The sequence below is a fragment of the Gymnodraco acuticeps genome, unplaced genomic scaffold (assembly GCF_902827175.1).
Source record: "Gymnodraco acuticeps unplaced genomic scaffold, fGymAcu1.1, whole genome shotgun sequence".
NCBI classification, from domain to species: Eukaryota; Metazoa; Chordata; class Actinopteri; order Perciformes; family Bathydraconidae; genus Gymnodraco; species Gymnodraco acuticeps.
Window position 1 is genome coordinate 1,435,623 of NW_022990027.1, and position 22,528 is coordinate 1,458,150.

The following is a 22,528-nucleotide window of genomic DNA, read 5'->3' on the forward strand; positions in this document are numbered from 1 at the left end:
ATGTTGAAAATACACATATGATAATAGCTTACTAATATGTATACTATTACTGCTTCTTCTTCAAAAACGTCTCAATTGTAATATATAAACCATAAAAGGTAACATTTGAGATTCACCTTTTCCTTTCACACCAGTCCTGTGCTTTGTTATTCAACTTGTGACGGGTGTATAACATGATGACCAGGCTTAAACTTGATTTATTTTAACTGCAAACTATTTTGCATTTGCAATACAGGTTTAAATAGTGTTTTCTCTTGTAAGGATGTTACTAGAATCAATACATTGTCACAAAGTGGATGCTAAAAGTCCCAAAATAAGACGGTACTCGTATATCAGTCTGGCCGATGCTTGTATAAAATGTGGTTGTTTAAAGGAGATGGTTCCCTCAGCAATAGAAACTAGAAAAAGAGAAATAATGACGACGTGTTTATCTTCATAACAATAATCCTGCGCAAGCGGTTATATGGGAGTGCATGAGATGTATTGTTTTGTTTTTATAGTTCGTAGAATTTCCCTGGTATTGTTTGCGACTTCTTCATTGTTGGTGTCCTGACATCCCTCTTCTCCTGTCAGCCAGACAGTTTTTGTTTGTCTCAATGGATGCAAATGTGACAGGGTGTGACTCGGATATCAACTTCTTTTGCCCAGCCTCTCATTAACGAAGCTGATTAGCTCTCTGGAAGATGGATGGGACCAGAGGGACCACAACATGCTCTCTGTTTTTATTACACACATCATCTGACAGTTATTAGCCATGGGTGGCTGGGTGGTGGATGGTTGTGTGCGTCTTCTAGTGTCTGGTGTCAGATGTGTTTATCTCCCCTCAAAGTGCTCTGTGGTTGATTGAGTGACCCTTCACCCTTGTGGAGGTGGTGTATATTACCGCCTGATGTGACAGCACCCTCCCTGCTCCTCTCAGCCCTCCCATCTTTCAACGGGAAACTTTAAACTAAATATTAAAAAGATAGTATAGCCTCTGTTAAGCCTTTATTTGAAGGCTGACAGTATCAGATGACGGGAAATGAGGATAGAGGGAGATGGGGGGTGACTCACAACGAAGGTGCCAAACCAGACACATCGAGGGACTCTACAGTTTCACAGACAGCTCCGTAACCATGAGACATGCTAACTGACCACAAGACAGGCAGTTAGTATAAAGTATTTATAGTATTTGTCATGTTGAGCTTTATTCTGAAATCCTCTACTGGTGTAATAACAAAACATCTTTAATATTAAATATTCATCAATAGAATATTCTATTTTCCTCAATAAAACATGGCTGAAACAACTGATTCATGTTTTAAGAATGTGTTCAATAGATTTTTATATCTTAATTATAAAGCATCAAGACTAATTGTCCACAGCCATGTTAGCAGCTCTCTTAGGCTGTACTGCAAGAACAATGCTAAAATGTTGTGATTAACGGGTTCAGTTTATAGTCTTCTATTTACGTACATCACAAGTACAGCTAAGGCTGATGGGGAAGTCATTCGTTTTCACATATTTGACGATGATGAGTGGACATTTTAAACTGCTGACGGTAGGAGTTGGCGATTTAGCCAAAATGTTCTATCATGGTATATGTAAATTGTGAAAGGGATGCCTCTCCCTGCTTCACTTCACTGTCTTCTCCTCCATGTCTGCCTACATCACATCACCTTTTGGGGCAGCCAGATTTGCAAAAGTGTGAAATCACACAAGATGATTTACTGTCTCATGATGATGAGGTCTTTCTGCTTTGCAATGGTGTTCAGAACTGCTTTAAAGTACCTCTTTTTCAGACATTTTTCATTTGATTTTATTGATTCAGTTTTTACTTGAGTTTAAAGAAAATGGATATACTGATGATTTAAAATAATTGATAGCTTCAGAACAGTTGTATTGTGTTCTTTTTGCTACCAGTTTTGACTGAAAAGAAAAAACAAATGTGACCTCCTCAGGCACTCACGTCTGAAATCTGCGGTCTGGTGGTTTAGAGGTGACATTGGATGGACAACATAAACCCTGGTGTAGTAGAGGGATTGAGTCTCACCGAATGAAGGTGGTGTGTGACGTTGGGAGTCAAACTGGCAGGGTTATGCTTAGGTGGGAAAATATCAGAGCTGCATTCAGCTGCTTATCCTTTCTTTACCCAGCCTTGTTCTTCGCTGCCTGAGGGGAAAAAACTACATTTTTGCTTTGTAGTGTCACAGTAACTATACAGAATAGTAAATAGATGAGCTACTTAATTGAATGTTCTTTTTTTGTGGAATCCCTTGATTCCTCAGTAGTTATTCCCTTCAAAAAAAGACTACATTGACCATATTAAAATGTATTATGTTTGTATCTGTTTGATCCTGTAAAGCAGGGGTTCTCAAACTTTTTGTTTATGCGGACCACTATTTATTATCAAGGATTTTCGCGGACCACCTCATATGCAAACCGTAAAAATAAGTACATATATAAACGTAGTGTTAAAACGCCGATATGTTTTTTATATTTAATTATAGTCAATCAAAAGTCATTTGAAGCCTATCTCATACTTTTGTCGCACGTGTGACCGGTGTCTGTCTGCGTTGTGTATGTTTCTCAAAGAGGACGGCGGACAACTTATTTCTTTCTTTTGGTCCTTGACCATATATTCAAATCTGTAGCATACAATCATAGAACACAACGTTTCCTTTTCAAAGGATTTGCGTAATAAAATAGTTTTTCGGGGTTCGGGTATTTGGTTAGATTTTAAATAAACAAAGTCTTGGCTTTCAGAATATGAAACTTTTATTTCCAAATTCACACGATAAATATATTTTTGAAGCTTGTAAAGGCCCTGTCACACTGTCCCAAAATTGACACCCGATGGACACACGATAAAGGAAATGTTAAAATTCGGCTGTGATCGTAGCAACATCGGGCCATTCGTGAGGGCATCTTAAGCCATCATATGACCGCCGGTGGAGTTTCTCAGGCTCCAGCAGCAACTTAGTGAGCGGCAACTTCGTAAGGCACTCGTGAGGGCATCTTGTCAAATCGTGTCATCTTCGTGTTATCATCGGTGCATTCACCCTCACTCTGATCGGGGCGAATGCCCGATGGCACCGATGATAACAAGATGCCCTCACGATGGCCTTACGAAGGGCACAATTGACACACGAATTCAACACGAAAATGAACCTTCGCAAGCTCCTTCGGCAATTTTTTGGCATGCCAAAGATTTTGCCACCGCTCACGAAGTTGCTGCCGGAGCCTGAGAAACTCCACCGGCGGTCATACGATGGCTTAAGATGCCCTCACGAATGGCCCGATGTTGCTACGATCACAGCCGAATTTTAACATTTCCTTTACCGTGTGTCCATCGGGTTGTTTTATTGCACAACAAAATCATGTAAATATATTATGTAAATAACCCAATTTGTGTTCTGTGAAACTAAAAAGGATATAATATATTATGTTGAAGGACAGTTGACAGGAAGTTGTTGTTGTTATGGAAACAACATTACGGAGAAAACGTAATATTTTCTACATATAACGACGGATAAAGTAAAGAACAAAGTCTGAAGATATCAGTACAGTATCATAGTACTGTAACATAATTGTTTTTGGTACTTTCATTGCAGTTGTATGTCTTAAATGTAATGTAAATGTTGCCTTCGTGTGTGGTTCGGGGCCATCTTCGTGCGAAATTCACAATTCCATATTCGTGTGTCCATCGGGAGTCAATTTCGGGACAGTGTGACAGGGCCTTAAAGGGAAGATGACAGGCACCTCCCACTCGCACTCTGCTCTGCTCTTCCGCAGCGCCACTCCCCCTCCCTCCCGCTGATATTATGAATGTAAGGCATGCCATATAGTAATCATAGGCAGGGGCGCTGCCAGGGATTTTGGGCCCCATGAAAAGACCACGCGGTGGTTTTGAAATGCTCCCGATTTCTGAGGTCTCAAGGTTGGCAATATGCTCATCGACCATACCCACCTTTTCTCTTGAAAAACTAGGTCACATACTGTCACCCTTTAGTCCCTCTCTGTTTTCTTTCTCTCCTTTCTTTTCTTTTTGAAAGCCTGACATTGTTAGTCTTTGAGAAATCGTACACACGTAAGTAATAGTATCCCTCCTCACATGCTCTCACTCTCTGCTAGAAAGTGCCGTTTGGAGGCAGAGGCGGGACCAAACCATTACATGTAAATAGAAGGGTGTACAGAGGCTTTGGATAATTAACTTTTGGAAGAAAATAAGTTAAATAAATCATACGTTTAGTGTACATTATCAATATAACATTCTATTAATGTTAATTATTGATGAATGATGAAAGGTTACTTAAACATTTTTTTCTTAATGTTCTAAAATAGTCTGCATTTTTTGCTTAATATTTGGAGTACAAAAACAATGTTGATATCATTAGAAAGCTAGGAATATCCTCTTTCCAACAGTGTATACAACTCAAAATCTATCTTCGGGTCAATGCGACTGATTTCGATAGAGCAAGTCACATATGAGGTGGTCCCCGAAAATCCTTTTTTCCACGGACCACCTGCGCGGACCACAGTTTGAGAACCGCTGCTGTAAAGCACTTTGAATTGCATCACTGTATGAATTGTGCTATACAAATAAATTGCCTTGCCTACATGGTTGAACATGAGCCCTCCAATCAGTGCATTCTCTCCAGCTGAACCCATCTTCCTGCTGCTGTGAAATTCCTTCTGTACCACTGACCTTAATGTTGCACAGGATAATAGCATGCAATTCCTATGGGAAGAACATAGTAGAAGCCTTGTGTTGCTTCTGTGTGTGTTTGTGGAGGCGTATGATGTATATCACATCCTTATTGGAATTGGTGGTTTTCATGCGGTCACAGTAAACCCATGAGTCCGGGTCACATGTGCTTACTGAGCCAACATGCTTTCCTCATATTGATTCTCACAGAACTGGTTGTTGCTTCCCCCAAAAATACATTTGAGAAATTGTTTTGCGTCCACCCGGTACATTTTAATTCGACAGTATTGATTTTTTTTTTGACATAGAAAGCAATGCAGAGCTATTTAAAAATAATCACACACACCCACCCAAAGGAGCTGCTCTAATACCACAGACACAGGTTAGTGTGTGTAGCTCTGGTGGAGCAGCTGGGAGGCAGGTACAGTACCATGCACACAAGGGCACCTTGAAACATTTTACTGATCATTTTTCCATTCAAAATTAAACCTGGTTTTACATAGTTAAGGTGCCCATTCCAATTTTAAATCAGGATAATTGCACTGTCAACAACTCAAGACATCTGTTTGTGCTTGTTTAAACGTTTTTAGATTCCATCATTGTTAAAAACAACAAATATATTTTTTACAGATTCATTATGAATGCTGTCATAAAATCAAAGTCCCTTAAAGAGTGAGCCAGTAATGGTTCAGTGGTATCATGTGAGGTTTTGCCTAGATAGAGAATGAAGGATGCAGCATTAGCTTTGCCCCCCCTCCCCCCGCCCTCCCTTTGGCATCCCCCCTTCCCTCCATCCACAACTTCAGATGCAGGAACAACTGTCACTAACACGCCCTCTTTGTGCAGCCGGCACAGACACGTCTGTCATTCGATATTTGGCTCATGCTAAGCAGAGGAACAGCTGCGGGGCGCAGGAAACAGCGAACAGGGAAAACAGTAGCCGCGTGAGTTGTTTCTGACAGCTCCTCCTGTTGTGCGAGTAAGTGTCCCTTTAGGATTTGGGCTTTTTCTCTGTGGTCCAAAACTATTTGACCAGTTAAAATGCTCAAATCAACTCATAGGAGAAGTTTAAACAGGGTGAAAATGTAATGTTTAAAGGTCCCCTATTATACAAAAGTGCTGATTCTCTGTCTGTTACTTTAGATGAAAATACGGAGCCACTCCCCACGCCCCTCTGAGAGATATTTGGTTAAAAAGAATACAATGGTGCTCTAGGAGGAGATTCTGGTGATAAGGTGCGGGGGGGGGGGGGGGGGTTACCTTGGTTGGTGATTGGCTAATGGTTACACTAGCCAAATAAATCGTTATGACATCATAAAGTGGCCAAAATCTGATCAACTCATCGTTTTTATTTAAATGGATCAGGACAAAAAAGTGAATATTTTTGCCTGAAACTTTCAGAATCTCTTTACACAGACGGGACACATGTTTATGTATACAATACATGAAAAAGTGGATTTTGCACAATAGGTGAAGTTTAAAAGACACTTCTTTCATCATCTGTATGCTAAAGAGTTTTGTTGACTGTTGGAAATAATGATGTTTGTTTTGAGTTCAAATTCAAATGTCCACGGCGTGGAACTGTGCCCCAAATCTCCCATTATTTAAGAAGTTATCTGAGGATTTTGCAAAGCAATGTCAATTTTCAAATTTGCTAAATCCTCGAGGGGCAACCTAATTATGACAAAATGTCCAAACACTCACATTTCCCACTTCATCTTCCAAAAGTCCTTTAGCAGCTCTGAGCTACTGTTATCCCTGCCAGGGAAACAGACCGTTGCCCAGGCAACCTCAGTTCTGCCGCCATGGCAGCAGTAACTGTGGCAAAGGGGACGCGGAGTGCCAGGGTGGACAGGTGTTACCGGGGTCTTCGGGATCACCAAGGGTCTCCTAGGCCATCCTCCTACGTCGTTACACATGTGGAGCAGCGCTAACAAGCCCCTCGCACACCAACACACTCCTCCTCTGCACTGCCATCAGAACTAGACCTGAGACCACTGAGTTACACTAATATTCTGTGTCATGCTCTTGTCGAATTAGACGTGCACATGGTTCTCTTGCCAGCTCGGAGCAGGAGGTCCGTGCCACATGGCTGCATGTTTCTTTTTTTGCTTTTTTCGTCGGATACACATACTGTAGGTATGAGAAATGACTCAGGTTCAGTGAGACATGGTAACCTGCTGCAAGGCAGAGTAATGGGACACTGCACAAAAAGTCAAACAAGCTCTCATTACCTTTCATCCAGGCAGAACATGGAGGCCAGCGCCCAGAAAAAAAAAACCGTGTGCTAGTGGAAAGCAATAGCTGAGAGTGTCGATTTAATAGCAACAGCGTGTGCAGACCATGAAGGAAAGATAGTTCTGTTACTGAGTCAGTGTGGCAAGGCTCGAAAATGTCTATTTTCAGGGCTTGCTTTAAGTAGGGTGAGTCACCAGGCTTTTGGAGCACGAGAGACTGCGTGTGTGCGTGTGTGCGTGTGTGTGTGTGTGTGTGTGTGTGTGTGGTGTGTGTGTGTGTGTGTGTGTGTGTGTGTGTGTGTGTGTGTGTATTTGTATGCACATGTATGTGATACCGCTCCCCCTCTATCTCCGTCACACACACGCAAACAGACACACACATGTGCCTGCCCGCCGGGTGCAGGTCTGTGACGGGTTAGGCGTTTTGGGTGAGGGCCATCCTTCTCTCTGTCTTCCCCTCGGCTCTTAGCAGTGAGCTGGCCCTCGCGCAGGGACAGGCAGCAGCTTCAATCTGTTCGGTAAATACTGAGATAAGTAAGGCCCACCCATTGCCGTGGCAGAAAATAACTCACGCCAGACCTGCAAGGGCAAAGATAGCCTGCGCTTTAGAAAGTGTGGAGAGGGCATACCTTCTGAAGAGAAAACTGTGTACATAAATTAGCTATTTTAAGATATTTGGGGGTGGGAAGGAAGGCAGAGTGACAAACAGACAATGAGACAAAGGGAAATGGGAAGAAAAGCAAATGAGAGATGCAAACCTCCTCCTGCTGCCAGTGGAATGTCAATGGAACCCTGGGGATGCATTGATTAACCTCTCTACTCCTAATCTGCCTGCAGCCTCTGCTCCAATCACTGAAGGCAAACACACAGACTGGTGCTCTACAGATGGACAATAGGGCCAGATCGGCATAAACAGGCCAAGGACTGGTTTAAAAGAGGCAAGGCTGCCAAAGCTATTTTTGAACTGAAAATTCAAAAGCACTTTGGGATGACTCATGTTTTAATTGAAAGAGTTAACAAAGTCTGACCAATGACAGTTCCTCATTTTAGTCTCCCTTTGTTAGATGTATTTTTCCTTTTAACATCAGAGACAGCTTATTCTCTTAGATTTAGGATAGAAGACAATGAAACAAAAGCACGATGAAAACGATTGAAGAGTCGTTTGGTCTGAAAACGATTAAAAAAAGTAAAAACATATTTACAAGAGGCGAAGGGGATGACTTTCATGTTTGATCAAAAGTCTCAAACTTAAAAATGTTTGCACTGATTGTAATTCAATACCATAAAAAGCAGAACATCTTCAACTCGGAAAACGCCGGAATCGACCATTTTACAGATTATTAGACGAATCAATACAGCCTTAAAGGTAGGGTAGGGAATTCGCTTCAGAAACACTTTTTGTTATATTCCATGGAATGCTCTTAACATCCCGATAGCAATGAATACATTAAATGCTTTGACAATAAATATATACAAACATTTCATCTGTGGAAGCCGTGGTGCTGTAAAAAGAAAGTCCAATTATCTGCCGCGTTCGTGTGTGTTGGAGGAGGGGCTCTGTAAGGAAGTCTGAAGGAAGGGGCAGATTATTTTCGGCTGTGTACTTTCAAATTCTAGTTGACTTGAGCTGGTTTCTCCATTCTTACCTACCCTACCTTTAATCCAATGTGCTTTTGTCTCTCCCACAAGAGGCAATCATTTCAGATTGGTTTATGTGTCTGTCTGTTTGTCAGCAGCTTTCTGAAAAATAAAAAAAGAATGGCCTGAATTTCATGAAACTTGGCTTCATGAAGCACCACCTCTTACATTTTGGAGCGGATCCAAAACATGGGTCAACTGCACTGATTATTCTTCACTTTCAACAATAGAGCATTGACTTGGCAGAGGTTAGCACCCTGAAAGTCCCCTTTTAGTTATAAGTATAATCATTAAAAGCCAACATAGAATATATATTATTTAAATCAGCTGTATGAAGCTCTGTATGAACACTTAGATTCTTATAACATTTGTGTTGTACTAAAGTACAGTAGCAATTGTTGATAAGGTGGTATTCATTCAATTGTGTTGAACAGGAGTTGATACTTATATTTCATAGTCCTCTCCAGAGACTAACTTCCCCCTGTATTTTCTTTTCTCCGGCAGTTTGCTCCCAGTTCTCCAAAGGTGTGTACGCCATCATCGGCCTGTATGACAGGAAGACGGTCAACATGCTCATGTCCTTCTGCGGAGCACTGCACGTCTGCTTCGTCACGCCGTCGTTCCCCATCGAGACGGCCAACCAGTTTGTCATCCAGCTGAGGCCCGAGCTCCAGGACGCTCTGGTGGGAGTGATCGACCACTACGGGTGGAACAAGTTTGTCTACATGTACAGTTCAGACTCAGGTAGGAAATCATTTTATTTCACATCACATCATACTGTAATTTTAAACGAGACATTTGAATGGAAACCTTTATGTTGTTGTTGGTTTTTTTCAATATATATTTTTGGGATTTTCAGGTGAGACAATACAAAAAACATTAGGGACAACACATAATAAAACCCACAAAACAATAACGACCATCAATGACAAAAACAGGCAAACAGCAACAGTAGCAACCTAGTACTCATGTGTGAGCACTTATCATGTTATATTTACTCCCACAATTATAACACTTGACCATTCTTCCTTCATGTACGGTGCAATTGGGGACCAGTTTCTAACAAACTCATCCAGAGTTCCTCGCAGCATGTGTGACAGCCGCTCCAATGGCAAGATTGACATCAGTTTTTGAAACCATAACAAAAGATTAGGCGGATCTTCATCCAACCATTTCTGGAGGATTGTGAGTCGTGCTGCATACAGAGCAATACCAATAATATGCCTATGTCTACGTTCGTAATTGAAATCTGATCCGAGGACACATTTATATAAGTTAAAAGGTATATCTATGCCACTTTTCTGATCTTAGTTTGTACTGACTCCCAGAAATATACAATTTTAGGGCACGACCACATGAGATGACTTTAATCCTTTATGTTTGATTAAAATATCCTTTAAGCTTCTCCTAACAATATGAAAAGGAAATGACCCTGATGTGGGCAACTTGTACCGTCAAATATTTCATATGAAGGTTTTCAATTGTATGATGATCTTCAATCATGTCTGAATATCGACAGTTTTCCTTCCGGCATTTCGTTCTTTGAAAGTAATTCCAAGCACACGCACAAGAACACGGTCACAGGCGAAACCGGTCATTATACCATCCACCATTAGCCGTCTTCATATTGCCATGGCGACAGCAATGGGGTCAATCGTAGCCATTGTGCAGCAATGAGCCGCCACCATCAGAACATGTAATTCAGACCACCATCTCTGTGCAGGCGGAGAACACAGAAAAGAAACATTGACCCGCACTGACTGGCAGATCAATCACACAATGGAACAAAAGACTGAGCTCCTCGTCGACAAGTCCTCGGCTCTGTTGCTACGGTCACAAAAAAAAGTGCTGTAGCGTACAATCTTTCGCAGAAATAAACCAGCACACATGTCAGCCTCGTCCTCGCCTTCCCCTCTCGAGCCAATCAGCCATACCCTTCCCATAATGCCTTGCCATCTGTCCCAGGTGTTGTGGGTTTCAGAGCATGACTGTGGAAGGTGTTTTGTGCACCCTAAAGCATTCTGCTGTCTGAACACTTTGCACAACTTTGATCCACTCCCACGATTTTGACTTGGGAGACATAAGCAGGCTTAAGTCAGCTTTAAAAGACAGAATCCACCATGTCACTCTGCAGAGATCAAGCAGTGACAGGGGAGATTTCACAGCGGTCTCGTCCTATTGATTCATGACGGCCGGAGCGTAACACATGTCCCGCCGATTTATTTTCTCTTCTGTGATCCCTTCATTACCCACTCACTTACTGTGTGTGTGTGTGTGTGTGTGTGTGTGTGTGTGTGTGTGTGTGTGTGTGTGTGTGTGTGTGTGTGTGTGTGTGTGTGTGTGTGTGTGTGTGTGTGTGTGTGTGTGTGTGTGTGTGTGTGTGTGTGTGTGTGTGTGTGTGTGTGTGTGTGTGTGTGTGTGTGTGTAGGGTCACCCCTGTGTGATTGAGTGGTGGGATGGAGCCAGTGGAATCCTTATCAGTAGTCTTCTGTTGCCTGGATACTACGATGTAGTCACCAGTCAGTCGGGTTATTTTAAGCCGTTAAGAAAAATCATGTTTGTCTGTTGTATACAGTATGTTTGTTTCTGCTTCTTCCAAATATTTTCTAACTATTTTAGTATCAAATGTCCAGCCCTTTCTAGTATCTGGTCTAATACAGTTTTATTAGATATGTTTTATAAATATGCCATATGCAGGGTCACTTTCCTAATACTTGATAATGTTTCATATTTCCCCACTTCTTATCTTTTAACATCTGTCCTGCTATCTTACCGCTCAGCATCCGCTAATAAAAGTTCTCCTCGTTTTTATTTTCAAAAGCCAAGGACAGGAAAACAAATTTGATAGCCCATTAAACATACCATAAACAATATTCAGGAAATGTTTTCCTGAAAGTGTTATGTTATCTACTTTCATTTGCCTCGTGCCCAGGTCTCTGTGTATTGCCTCCGGCCAGAAAGGGTGCTTATGACAGGCAGATTCCATTATATCATTTCCTTCCAGGATTCCTTCAGAGGACCATTTTTACCCGGGTCAGTCTCACGAGCCACACTGTCAGGTTGGCTCTGATTTATAGGAGGGCATCTGCAGATAGGTACATTGGAAAAGAGGATATTCAATGCAAACACAGTGAGAATGAAACTGTGAAGAATGCAAGCAAGGCATGGAGAATAGATGCAAGATAAGCAAAGATAAGAAATGTAATAGTCCAGCCACACTGATAACATTGTGCTGAACATTTTTAGCTGGAAGCATTAATGAGATTCAAGAATTAATTTTAGATTGTCTTGCTCACAGGCCGGAACATTATGTACATAATGCAGATTAACAAATAAATACCCACACAAAGACTTCAGGAGACGCAAGATAATTACAAAAGTGAGAAGAGATAAGGAAGTGAATTGCTTCAGTGGCAAATAGTTTTCTTTCCAAACTGTTGGCTCAGATTTTAGAGCAAGGTGCTGTCCATGGTCCTGAAGCCTATACTCACGCTCCATTTGAAGACAGTTGTCTATTCTCCTCAGGACACAATCAGCTCCAAGGTCTACACTTATTCTCTCGTATGATTTTTTTTTTTTGATATACTTTATTAATCCCTGTGGGGAAATTGTTTCTCTGCATTTGACCCATCCTGTGTTAGGAGCAGTGTGCAGCCATTTTGAACGGTGTAGGGAACGGTGTCTTGCTCAGGGACACCTCGGTAGCACTTGGTCTTGCCGGGACTTGAACTGGTGACCTTCCAGTTGCCAAGCTAAGTCCCTATCGACTTCGCCACCACCGCCCCATGCAACAGTGATTGGATAGAGACACCATGAAAGGGGCTATTCGTCTCAATTCCCATTTGTATACATCATTCGTTATGGTTGTCTAATGTATGTACATGTACCGTATAGCTGTCATATGTGGAGGTGAAACAACTCCCATTTTTTATATCTCTTAATGACCTGGTGTCAAATAGGCAGCGCAAATTGCCTGGAGAGCAGCTGGTGTGCATTTTACAGTAATAAGGCCAGGCAATCATCTTTCAGGGGCTGACTGCCTGTCTCATTCTTCTTTTGACAGGCTCTGTGTCACTGTGGATAAGCCATATTTACATTTACTCAATGTGCATAAAACGCCTGTATGAACATGAACAAACAAACATGGAGGATGCACAAAACACATTTTGTGTAGGCCCACGATGGCTTTTACAGCATTTGCCAGATTAGTGGTGGAAAAACAAATACAGCTACATCATGTGTTAGTTTTTGTAATTGCTGCAATTCATTTGGGTAACGTGTGCCAGTCTGCTGCGGGTGGCATTACTTTATTTACTCTGTGGAAACACTTAGCTGCCAGCTTGAGAGGAATCTGATTGGTCCACCGCCAGCAGCAAAGGAGTACAACACTGACTCAGATTGTAAATCAGAGCTCAAGATCAATGTGTTCCCTAATCGCCTTTTATTTGCTGTCTTAACATAAGCCTATAGCTCATTGGCTGCTCTACACCAGCCTCTATGATGCTAGAGTGTCTCCGCAATGACATTACTGAGTAACACCACCTGTAATTGGTGCTTGAAGGATGTGAAGATGGCTGTGAGTGTGTTTTCTGCAATGATGCACGGGCTGATTATTGGTTAGTGTGAAAAAGGTGATTATTAATTGTAAGAACTGGAAAATCCCACCTGTACGTGTCAGCGTGCTTAATGGACTGTCCCGCTCGTTATACTTTATCACCGAGGCTACAGGGGAGGTTCTGATGGATACGCTTATTAAGCAGTTCTTCACAACTTCTGTTTTACTCCAACATTTTTTTAATTCATCATTCAACTCATAATACAATCTGCACACTGTATGAGATTAACCTGCACATAATTGATACTTATGGATCCCTCTCGGTGGAATACAAACTAGTCATTCATCACTTTATTCATCTTGGCCGTTATTTGCAGAACCTTTGCTAATAAAGCACTCACGATTCAGCGTTCTCTCCTCTTCTTATAGGACTGTCTGTGCTGCAGAAGGTTCTGGACACAGCAGCGGAGAGGAACTGGCTTGTGACCTCGGTCAATGTGGAGACCATGACAGAGGCCTCCTTTTTGAAAGTTTTCCAGGATTTGGACAAGAGGAAGGAGGGCCAGATTATCATCGATTGTGAAACCGAGAGGCTCACTGGCATCCTCAAAGAGGTAAAAAGCTTGTTTCTGTTTTGCCATCAGAGTGGATTATGTAATTGTATGCAATGCGTAACGCAATTCTAGTTGAAATGCTGCAACCTCATAAAATAATAAAATCATACTGCATGCAAGCATTAGACACAAATAGACATTTTAAACCGTCAGTGAATTGTCTTTTTGCACACATATCAAGCCTCTTATAAACTGTGTAATGACCTTCAATGTTGAATGGCAACAACATGTTATGCACATTTAAAATATACACTTCAGAGGGTTGCATGTTTCAATCAGATGAACAAAGGAGGGAGGCAGAAGGGGAAAGAAGGGTATATAAATGGAAAGTGGGGTTAGGTTGGTGGTCTGCCGTGGTCTTTAGTCTCCTGGAGCTTCAAGGACAGGATAAATAAATAACATAGCTTTGGCATTTAGAGTCGGCAGTTCCTCTGTGATAGGATCATCACTTACTCAACTCAGCGTGGTTGAAAGGAAATGGATCTTGGCATCACAACTGACTATCCGCTAAACCTCGCCCTCAATCAGAGATTACCCAATCACAGTTTAGCAACCGTAACTGTGCATAGCAGGTGTGTCAGGCTTTAGAGGATCCTACACATTGAAGCAATGTGGCTCTCATAACAATAATAATCAGCATGTACATATTTGGGAGGACATTGTATTTTTGCAGCCTTTCCAAAACCAAAAGTTATCATTTATGAATTGATTAAACAATGTCTGTCTGCTCTGATGTGTGCTGAAATCGTTAGCATGTCTGGCAACCAGCTTAGTTCCCACGAAACTACCTTCGTAATCATGTTTTCTTTGACGGCAAATCCATAACTCCATAGTCTAATAGTCTATACAAATCCACAATGTGTGGAAGCGGGCCTGGAAACTATTAAAGTTAAGAGCAAAGTTAGCAATCCCACCCAGACTTACATATACATATATATAGTATAAAAAAATAATATTGTTCATGTGAAATTAGAACCTGTTGTTTGAAAATACAACACATATAGCTACAAAGCCAAATGGGGCACAACAAAATAACAGCTTTCATACTGTATGGCGAGGCTGACTTTTTTTTCTCCAGAGATAGGCTACGTAGCTTTAGCCTTAGTCTTTATACACAATATCTTGCATGCAGTCAACCAGCTAACAAACCTCTCTTAGGTTCAGTTGTTGGAACGAGTCAGCTGAAGTATTACAAGTCAACCTTACACCTTAATAAGCTAGCTAGCTCAAAAAATATAAACTGCTGGGGACACTTGACTTTCCAGCTGTATGGGAAGCCTGTATTTATCCTCCTTCTATCTGAAACCAGTTGTTTCAGGAATATTCGGCGTAAATGTTCTATTGGGATTATAGATCTTTTCCTGGCATGCTATGGCTGGAAACGCACAGCTGTAATTAATAAAGCATACATTTTGGTGCTTGTTTCAGGCCTCTTATGCATGTTGGCTCACTGCCTTTGCTAACTGGGACAATCAACTATCAAGAAACAGTGTGCTTCTCCTGCTTTCACAGGTTCAACATGTCTGCTGCTGTGTGCAAACAGGCAATTGTATCCCCAGAAATATCTTCACATTTGTCATATTTGCATTGTTTTGCTGGTTGGTGTCACTCGTATAATATACGACTGATCACTGAGATTTTTCTTCCGTTTCACTACATTGTTTTTCACAAGTAAAGAAACACAAACACATACTCTTTAATGATGCTCATAGCACACACACAAGCACACACACAGTCCCCATCTGTGTGTGTAGGCTGTGTGTGAATGTTATTGATGGCCCGGTGTCTACAGTTAAGGTTATTGCATCAGTTCTCACCAGTTTACAGGTGCTGAGCCTGAGAAGCTCTCCATTCAGACGTCCACCATCAATCACCCAAATCTGCTCTCTGCCTCCACACTCCTTCTATTGAGGAACACACACACACACAGCACGTCTGCCTCTTATCCTGCCCTTTATACTCCCATCTGTGTTCATCTCATTCATCTCATACAGTACACAGATTCTCCTACGATAATGTCACTGACAGTTTCCTCAGGGTGGCTCCTCACATAAACGGAATGTTGATGTAGCCTCCTTAGAGAACATTCATCGTGACAGAAGAGCTACCTCGAAAACGTTTAGTGTGTTTTCCAACACGGAGACAAAAAAAATGGACCCATTCTCTTGGGGCTGAACTTTGAATGACTCTTCAAATCTGCATGTATAATTAAAAAGCTCCTTCCTTCCAAAACATTTCTGTGTGACGGTCCACTGTGGCAGTAATGTGTGTTTTCCCCCGGTGTCGAGTGTATTGGTGTCACCGCGGGTGTGTGTCTCTTCCCCTTCCTTTCAGTTTTCTTTCCTTGCCCGGGGCTCGGCCGCAGGGCCCATCTTGTGCTGGGGTCACCATTAATAACAAATGCCACCTTCTGTCGTGACCTACAGCATCATTAGACACACACATAACACACAAACAAATGAGTACACTTCCCCCAAGTATAGGCGAGGGAAAATGCTCACAGAGAAGGAGAGGAGTGAAAAATGTGTGAGGTCAAGCATGATGCCTGAACAGAGACGGTGGAATGAGCTCCTTATCCACTGTCCCAAGGCTGTTAGTTGGATGGTGCGTGGCTTTGAATAAGTGCTGCTCACTCTGCCTCGTTTTCCGTGGCTGCCCTGTATGCTGTGATTACACATAAACACACACCGGCATGTGTCTCACAGTACAGCCAGCTCTTTATTTAGGCACAGGCCAGCTACACAGTTGCACCAGCAGATTTCTTTTTTTCTAATCTCACGCCACATGTTTGTACCCATTTTGTGTACTATAAACCCCTTCTGGCACTAAAGTACACACCTATCACTGTGATCTTCAAAGTGCCCTGACCTCCAGAGCTGACCTGAGACGCCTGAGGTCAGAGAATGACAGCAGCATGGGCAGAGGAGAGATGTAGGCACAGTTCAGCAATGACAGACTTAAACATTTATAGATATTATTGTATGGTGGAAAATATTCAAAACAGATGGAGGAGGAGGAGGGAAGCTAATATGGTACATAATAGAGCATTATACTTCAAATGAATGACTGTTTTATGTTACGTATAGCCTAGAGGATGTGAAGTGTAATGTGCACTTTACGTTCATTAAAGAGTTGAATATTCATGCATTTATTCATTGCTTTAAACTCCTTTTTTAAAGTCATTTGAACTGTATTTTCTTGCTTTTCAAGTTGTCAGCGCAGTTTTGTTTTGCTGTGCAAATCGCCTTTATTTGTGATCACACATGTTACATATGGGAGGCTGTGGCTCAGGGGATAGTGTGCTGGACTTGGAATCAGGGGATAGCAAGTTCGAGTCCCACTGCAGTCAGCATGTCATTGTGTCCCTGAGACACTTCACCCCAAAGTGCTCCTGTGGGGATTGTCCACAGTACTGAATGTATGTAAGTCGCTTTGGATAAAAGCGTCTAACAAGTGAATGTAATGTGCTGTAATATTTTAAATGGCTTCCTCTTCTTTGCCTCCCATTTGCTCTATTGCCCGGTAATGTTTCCACAGTGAACATTTCTCAAGTTGTTCTGCTACCTGGGGGTTTCTACAGTAAGCTATTTGTCGAGTAGCCTCTTAGCTGAATGCTTTTTACTAAGAAATGATGGAGTGTATGTCTGGGGCTTTTATTGTGAAAGATACGAACAGAAGGAGTCTAGTGCGCTGCTATAGTGGGAGCAATAAAGAGTTTGTCCTTATGGATCAAACTACAAAGCCTCAGTGTTATTATTTCATTACCTTCATTTGTATAGTTACTGAAGAGAGGAACGAGGGGGGAATTAAGAGCAGAGAGGAGGAAACAAGGGACCATAAAAGAGAAGGGAATGGGGGGAGAGAAAGGAAATGAGGGGAGAGGAAAAGAGGAATGAAAGAATTAAGAGAAGAGTTGAAAGGAAGGAGGAGAGGAAAGGGCGTTACTTTTGTTTCATTGTTGTTTTATATAACAAACTTCAGAACCCTTAATCTACCTCTATCACTTGTATTATATGGAGTATGTTGTGTGAACCTTTTATCTCATAGATTGAAGCTGATCTTTAATAAATTGCTCACCTTTTATTCTATCCGAGGTGAAGCGTTTTAGTGTATTTTCCATGATGTATTGTGCACTCATACTTTCTGTCCATCCTTGACAAAGTTAAAAACTGCACTCAAACAGGAATTCTTTTGAGACACTGTCAAAGCCCCTCTCTCTCAGTTATACACACATACTGTACCAACAGTGTTTTTGTTGTGTGTGTGACAGGCATTTCATTCTCTGGATCTCCTCTGACCTTGCCTTTCAGATCGTCGAACAAGGCAAGAATGCAAAGAGCTACCACTACATCCTGGCTAACCTGGTAAGAAATCATCATTATATCGCATTTCTTTTTTAAATGTTTGAAAATGTTCTACCTTCTTTCATGCCTCAATGAATAAACTTGCCTTGCTATTAAATGTGGCCTTTAAAAGTTCTTTATCACCGCTTTAATATACTTGGATGTGCCCAATAATTTAGCCTAAAACAATGTGGTTTTATGTCGTTTTTCTTATCCCATTTTCCTCTTCAGCTATTTCATATATTCTTTTCATTGGGCCGTCAATCCTTGCAGACATAACTGCAGCAGAGTAGAAGACTAGCGTAAAGCACAACGGTGTGACAGTCAGGAATCTATGCGTCTTCCTCACACTGACAGACAAAGGTCAGGCAGTGAATGTATGCAAGCTTATATCCATTAGCTCTTTTTGTCTGCTGCCATTTTCTCAGGGCAAATGGTGCGTAGACCCAGTCAGCACTGCTCAGGCTCACTAAATGCAACCAAATGAAGCGAAAATTGACATCACCCGGAGCTGTAGAATGATCAGCATTAATATGCAGCTGCTGTCTTGAACAATTTCTCACTGCTGGAATTTTAGATTGGCTCAATCTCTCTTGTCTGGCCAGTTTGCCAGATTTAATTTTGAGCGATAAGGCTCTGACGGTGATAACAGCTGATACGCAAAGTGGCCACAGTCTTTTCTAATGGGCCCATTCAAATGTTTGTCCTTACGCTTTTTCGGGAATTCTTCCTAATATACTTCCTTGTGTCTGCAGCTGCGTTTCTCTGAAAAGCAAAGAATGATAGAGAAATACAGAAAGGAAAATGCTGATAAAATATTTGTCAGAAATACCCCTACGCAATATCCAGTGTTGGCAAAAGCTAGTTTCTATAGTAACCTCTTCAGCTCGCTACACTGCATTAGCTCATACATGGAGCAGACAAAAGACACTAGTCTGTCTGCTCAGCTGAGAACATATCGACGTATGGCAACACACAGGGAGATTAGCGTTGGTGAGTAGATGGGGGGGGGGGGGACATCGTCATTGCTTGCGTTTGTCTCCTGTAGCCTGAGACCATGTCCAAAACCAAAAGGGCATGAAACAAAATGATCTTTATGCTTCAGTCGACCACTTCTCTTAGACTTGGTGTGTTTGTGTGGATGTGAAGGTCAGAGAAAGTAAACAAGCTAGAGTTTGAGAGAGAAATATGGCCAAGAGAGAGGCGAAGCTTTAAGTGACATGAAAAATGAGAACAAAGTAGAAAAAGAAACAATGGTAAGTTATGTTTTTGTCAGACAGAAGCCTGGTGAGCAGGAGTAACACCTAAGAGACACCTTCTCCTTTCATCAGTCAGAAACGTTGCTGTAAAATCACCGACAAATCTCCCCCTCGCTGCTCTGTTCTCTCCTCCCACCCCGCCCAGCTCCCTCTCGCCTGCCTCGTCTTCTCCCCACGCTGACAGGCAGCCTGCTGAGAGACCGATCCTGCCTTTCTCCCGCTCTGAAAAACAGCTTTCTTCCACATAATGGTCAGGGGGGAAATACATGTAGGAGATACCATTACAGCAAATCGCTTCTTTCTCCTGTGTGCTCTGCCCCGGCACTGCCCTACATTGTTCCCATAGCATATAAGGTTTTTTTGATTGTGCCATTTCCATCAGCAGCATATGAAGACTCAGTCTTTCAAAGATTAGCTCCGGACTGAACACAGCCATGAAATGAGGTTCTCTATTTTCTGTCTCCTGCCCCTCAGGAAAGACAGGGTGGAGGTATACTCGATTGGATAACCTCTCTAAGTGGAAAAGAATAATTTGCCGTTTTCATTATGCCATTAACCATTGATGGTAGACTGAAAATCACGAACTACGATGTTTATGCATTCTGCAGAGTTACCCTCTTATGCCAGTGCACCTAGACCACTGGTTCTCAACCTCTTCCTGCCTTGTAAAATGAAGCATCACCATAGGATTGCACATTTTCTTTCAATTTGAAAATGATTGTGCAGTTAAAGTCAACCACAGTTCACAAAAACATCAAATGTCAAAGTGAGGTCTGCAAAAGAAAAGCAGCATAAATATGTTTTTTTTCCTCAGATCCCATCCGTTCTCCATTGGTTCATTAGGAAATGTCGGTAACGGTTTGCAAACACAATATTCAAACCTTGCCCCTCCTCCTCGACTCAATTCAATCCCAGACTCATTCTCCTTTTATGGACAAGCTTTGTCCGCTTGCCGTTTCTTCAGCACTGTGGCTGCCATTTTGTCTTAGTAACATGTTTACGCTGTGACACCTGATCAATATGTTTTTTAGAGAGGTTGATGCCCAGAATTGTTGCATACAGCATAATAATAAGGCTGTATTGGTTTCAGTGAATCCAGACCCACCACACACTTCTAGTTGAGCTTTACATTGGTTTTAAGGTACACTTAATGTGCCTTTGAATACATAGGAAGAAGATCAAACAGATTTCTGACACACAAATGGTGAGGTATTTGTACACGGCAGCAAGAAGCTGTTCATTTAATAATTTCATTTCAAACCTTTATTTAACCAGATTGGTCCCTTGAGGTCATAGATCTCTTTTTCAAGGGAGACCTTAATTGACAGCTTAGGTCTAAAAAAGGTTTGGAACTACTGACTTAGTGACATATTTGGTAACGTTCAATGTCCACTGCTTTAGTTAGATCCTCTAAATATGTTTTTGCCGACTAACAAGCTAATTTTCTTAACATATACCTTAATCTCTTTTCCCACCTGTTTGTTCATATTTGACCTTCTATCCTGTGCACTTCCTGTCCCAGGGTTTCCTGGACATCGACCTGACTGACCTGAGGAAAGGCGGGGCGAATATCACAGGCTTCCAGCTGGTCAACAACTCCGAGCCCACCATCAGCCGTGTGGTCCAGCAGTGGCAGGAGTTTGACAACAAAGACTCCAAAATGCGCAAGAGTGGACTCAAAGTACTACTGCTCTCTTATCTGTCCTTGATTTATTTACCTTTGTTTGTCTCAGAAGCTTTTGTATAGGAAGTAGTAATGTAGCACAAGATGGCAGGTTGAAGGAAAAATAAATCATGATGGTCTTTTATTAAGAGCTGAATGATTAAGTTTTCTTAGTGAAGTTATGGTTACCTTGGACAATGACTTGTTATTTCCCCTGTCAGTTAGTTTGTTTGTGACACTCAGCAGTGTATTGCAAAAGCTGTGAAAACATTTCTATTACATTTGGATGGACAGATAACCCTTGATCCTGTCTGAGTAAGGCTGCTAAGTGATTATTGATTTTCAACCATAACAACTGTCCAACCAGCTGAGATAGAGGATTGAATCCAACTGCCTGTGTGTGGTTTTTTTTCAATTATAAAAAGACAGGAAAAAATAGCAATGAAGTCCTTTGGTGTAAAAGCATAGCTTGGTGAAACTCAATTTGTGAAATAATTTTCTTCAGCGAGTCTTTATAAATGCTTTCGTTTCATTCGCCTGCTCTCTCTTTGCAGTACACGGGCGCTCTAACATATGACGGCGTGAAAGTCATGTCCACGGCCTTCCAGAACCTGCGGAGACAGAGGATAGACATCTCTCGCCGGGGCAACGCTGGAGAGTGTCTTGCCAACCCACCAGCTCCCTGGGGACAGGGCATAGACATCCAGAGAGCCTTGCAGCAGGTCTGTGTGCATACATAGGAATGCAATAATGCGTGCACACACATGCACAGACATAAACTCACACACACTTGTGCAAATTCCTGAGTGGCACGTTGGCTAACGGCTCCTGAGTTGGGGCTGGCTGAACAAATGAGGTCTCATTCTGTCGTGTAAAGTTCACATTAAGTCATAGCAGAGCTCTGCAGTATCAAATGTGACATCATGGCTAGTAAACAAAACCTGCAGGCAATAACACTCAGCCGTGATCATCATGGAATATGACACCAGCAATTGAGTTTAGAAATGTAATTTTTGGCGACGGAAATAGAAATGTTGGGCTGGCCTTGAGACTTTGTGTTGTCTCATTGAGACACTCATGCATATCGAGGAACAAGGACCATTATTATTTTATTATATTTTAAATAGCATTTTTTAAAAGCCTATGCAGGAATGAAGTTGCCAATTAAAAACACAATGAAGTATGTTGTTTACGTGCTCCAGAAGACCATTTATATGTATAATAAATGCATGTGTGTGAGGGCATATGTGTTAGTGTGCTGTGTGCGTGTGTGCAGCCCGAGGCTCAGTCTGCAGTGGCTGCGCGGTGGCCTCCTCAGTGTCAATCTAGCCATCTGCCTGCGGACGGACTGGAGATTGAAGCCGTGTTCGCTCAATTAACTCCATCACACAGCCAAGACAAACACACTGCACTGTAAACATACACGCACACCGTCTGTCATTCCCCTGGGAGTGGGAGCTGTAGACTTTCACAATGAATACTATACAAACACAGGCGAGCTATGCTTAACATGCATCGCATGTAAGCGTGAT

At 41.9% G+C, this 22,528-nt stretch overlaps 1 protein-coding gene across 5 annotated transcripts in view; it reads left to right on the forward strand.

Moving 5' to 3' along the window:
• The window catches only part of gria1a (glutamate receptor, ionotropic, AMPA 1a), a 77,441-nt gene that overhangs the window by 18,338 nt on the left and 36,575 nt on the right, over positions 1–22,528 (forward strand). For all 5 annotated transcript variants that reach the window (XR_004568785.1, XR_004568786.1, XM_034214908.1 and 2 more), the window contains exons 3-7: positions 9,067–9,306; positions 13,547–13,731; positions 18,042–18,095; positions 20,856–21,014; positions 21,551–21,718. Coding sequence is in view for 3 of the 5 variants with exons in the window: in XM_034214908.1 (XP_034070799.1) it covers positions 9,067–9,306; positions 13,547–13,731; positions 18,042–18,095; positions 20,856–21,014; positions 21,551–21,718 (806 nt within the window). In the remaining 2 variants the exon portion in view is untranslated. The remainder of the gene's footprint in view (positions 1–9,066; positions 9,307–13,546; positions 13,732–18,041; positions 18,096–20,855; positions 21,015–21,550; positions 21,719–22,528) is intronic.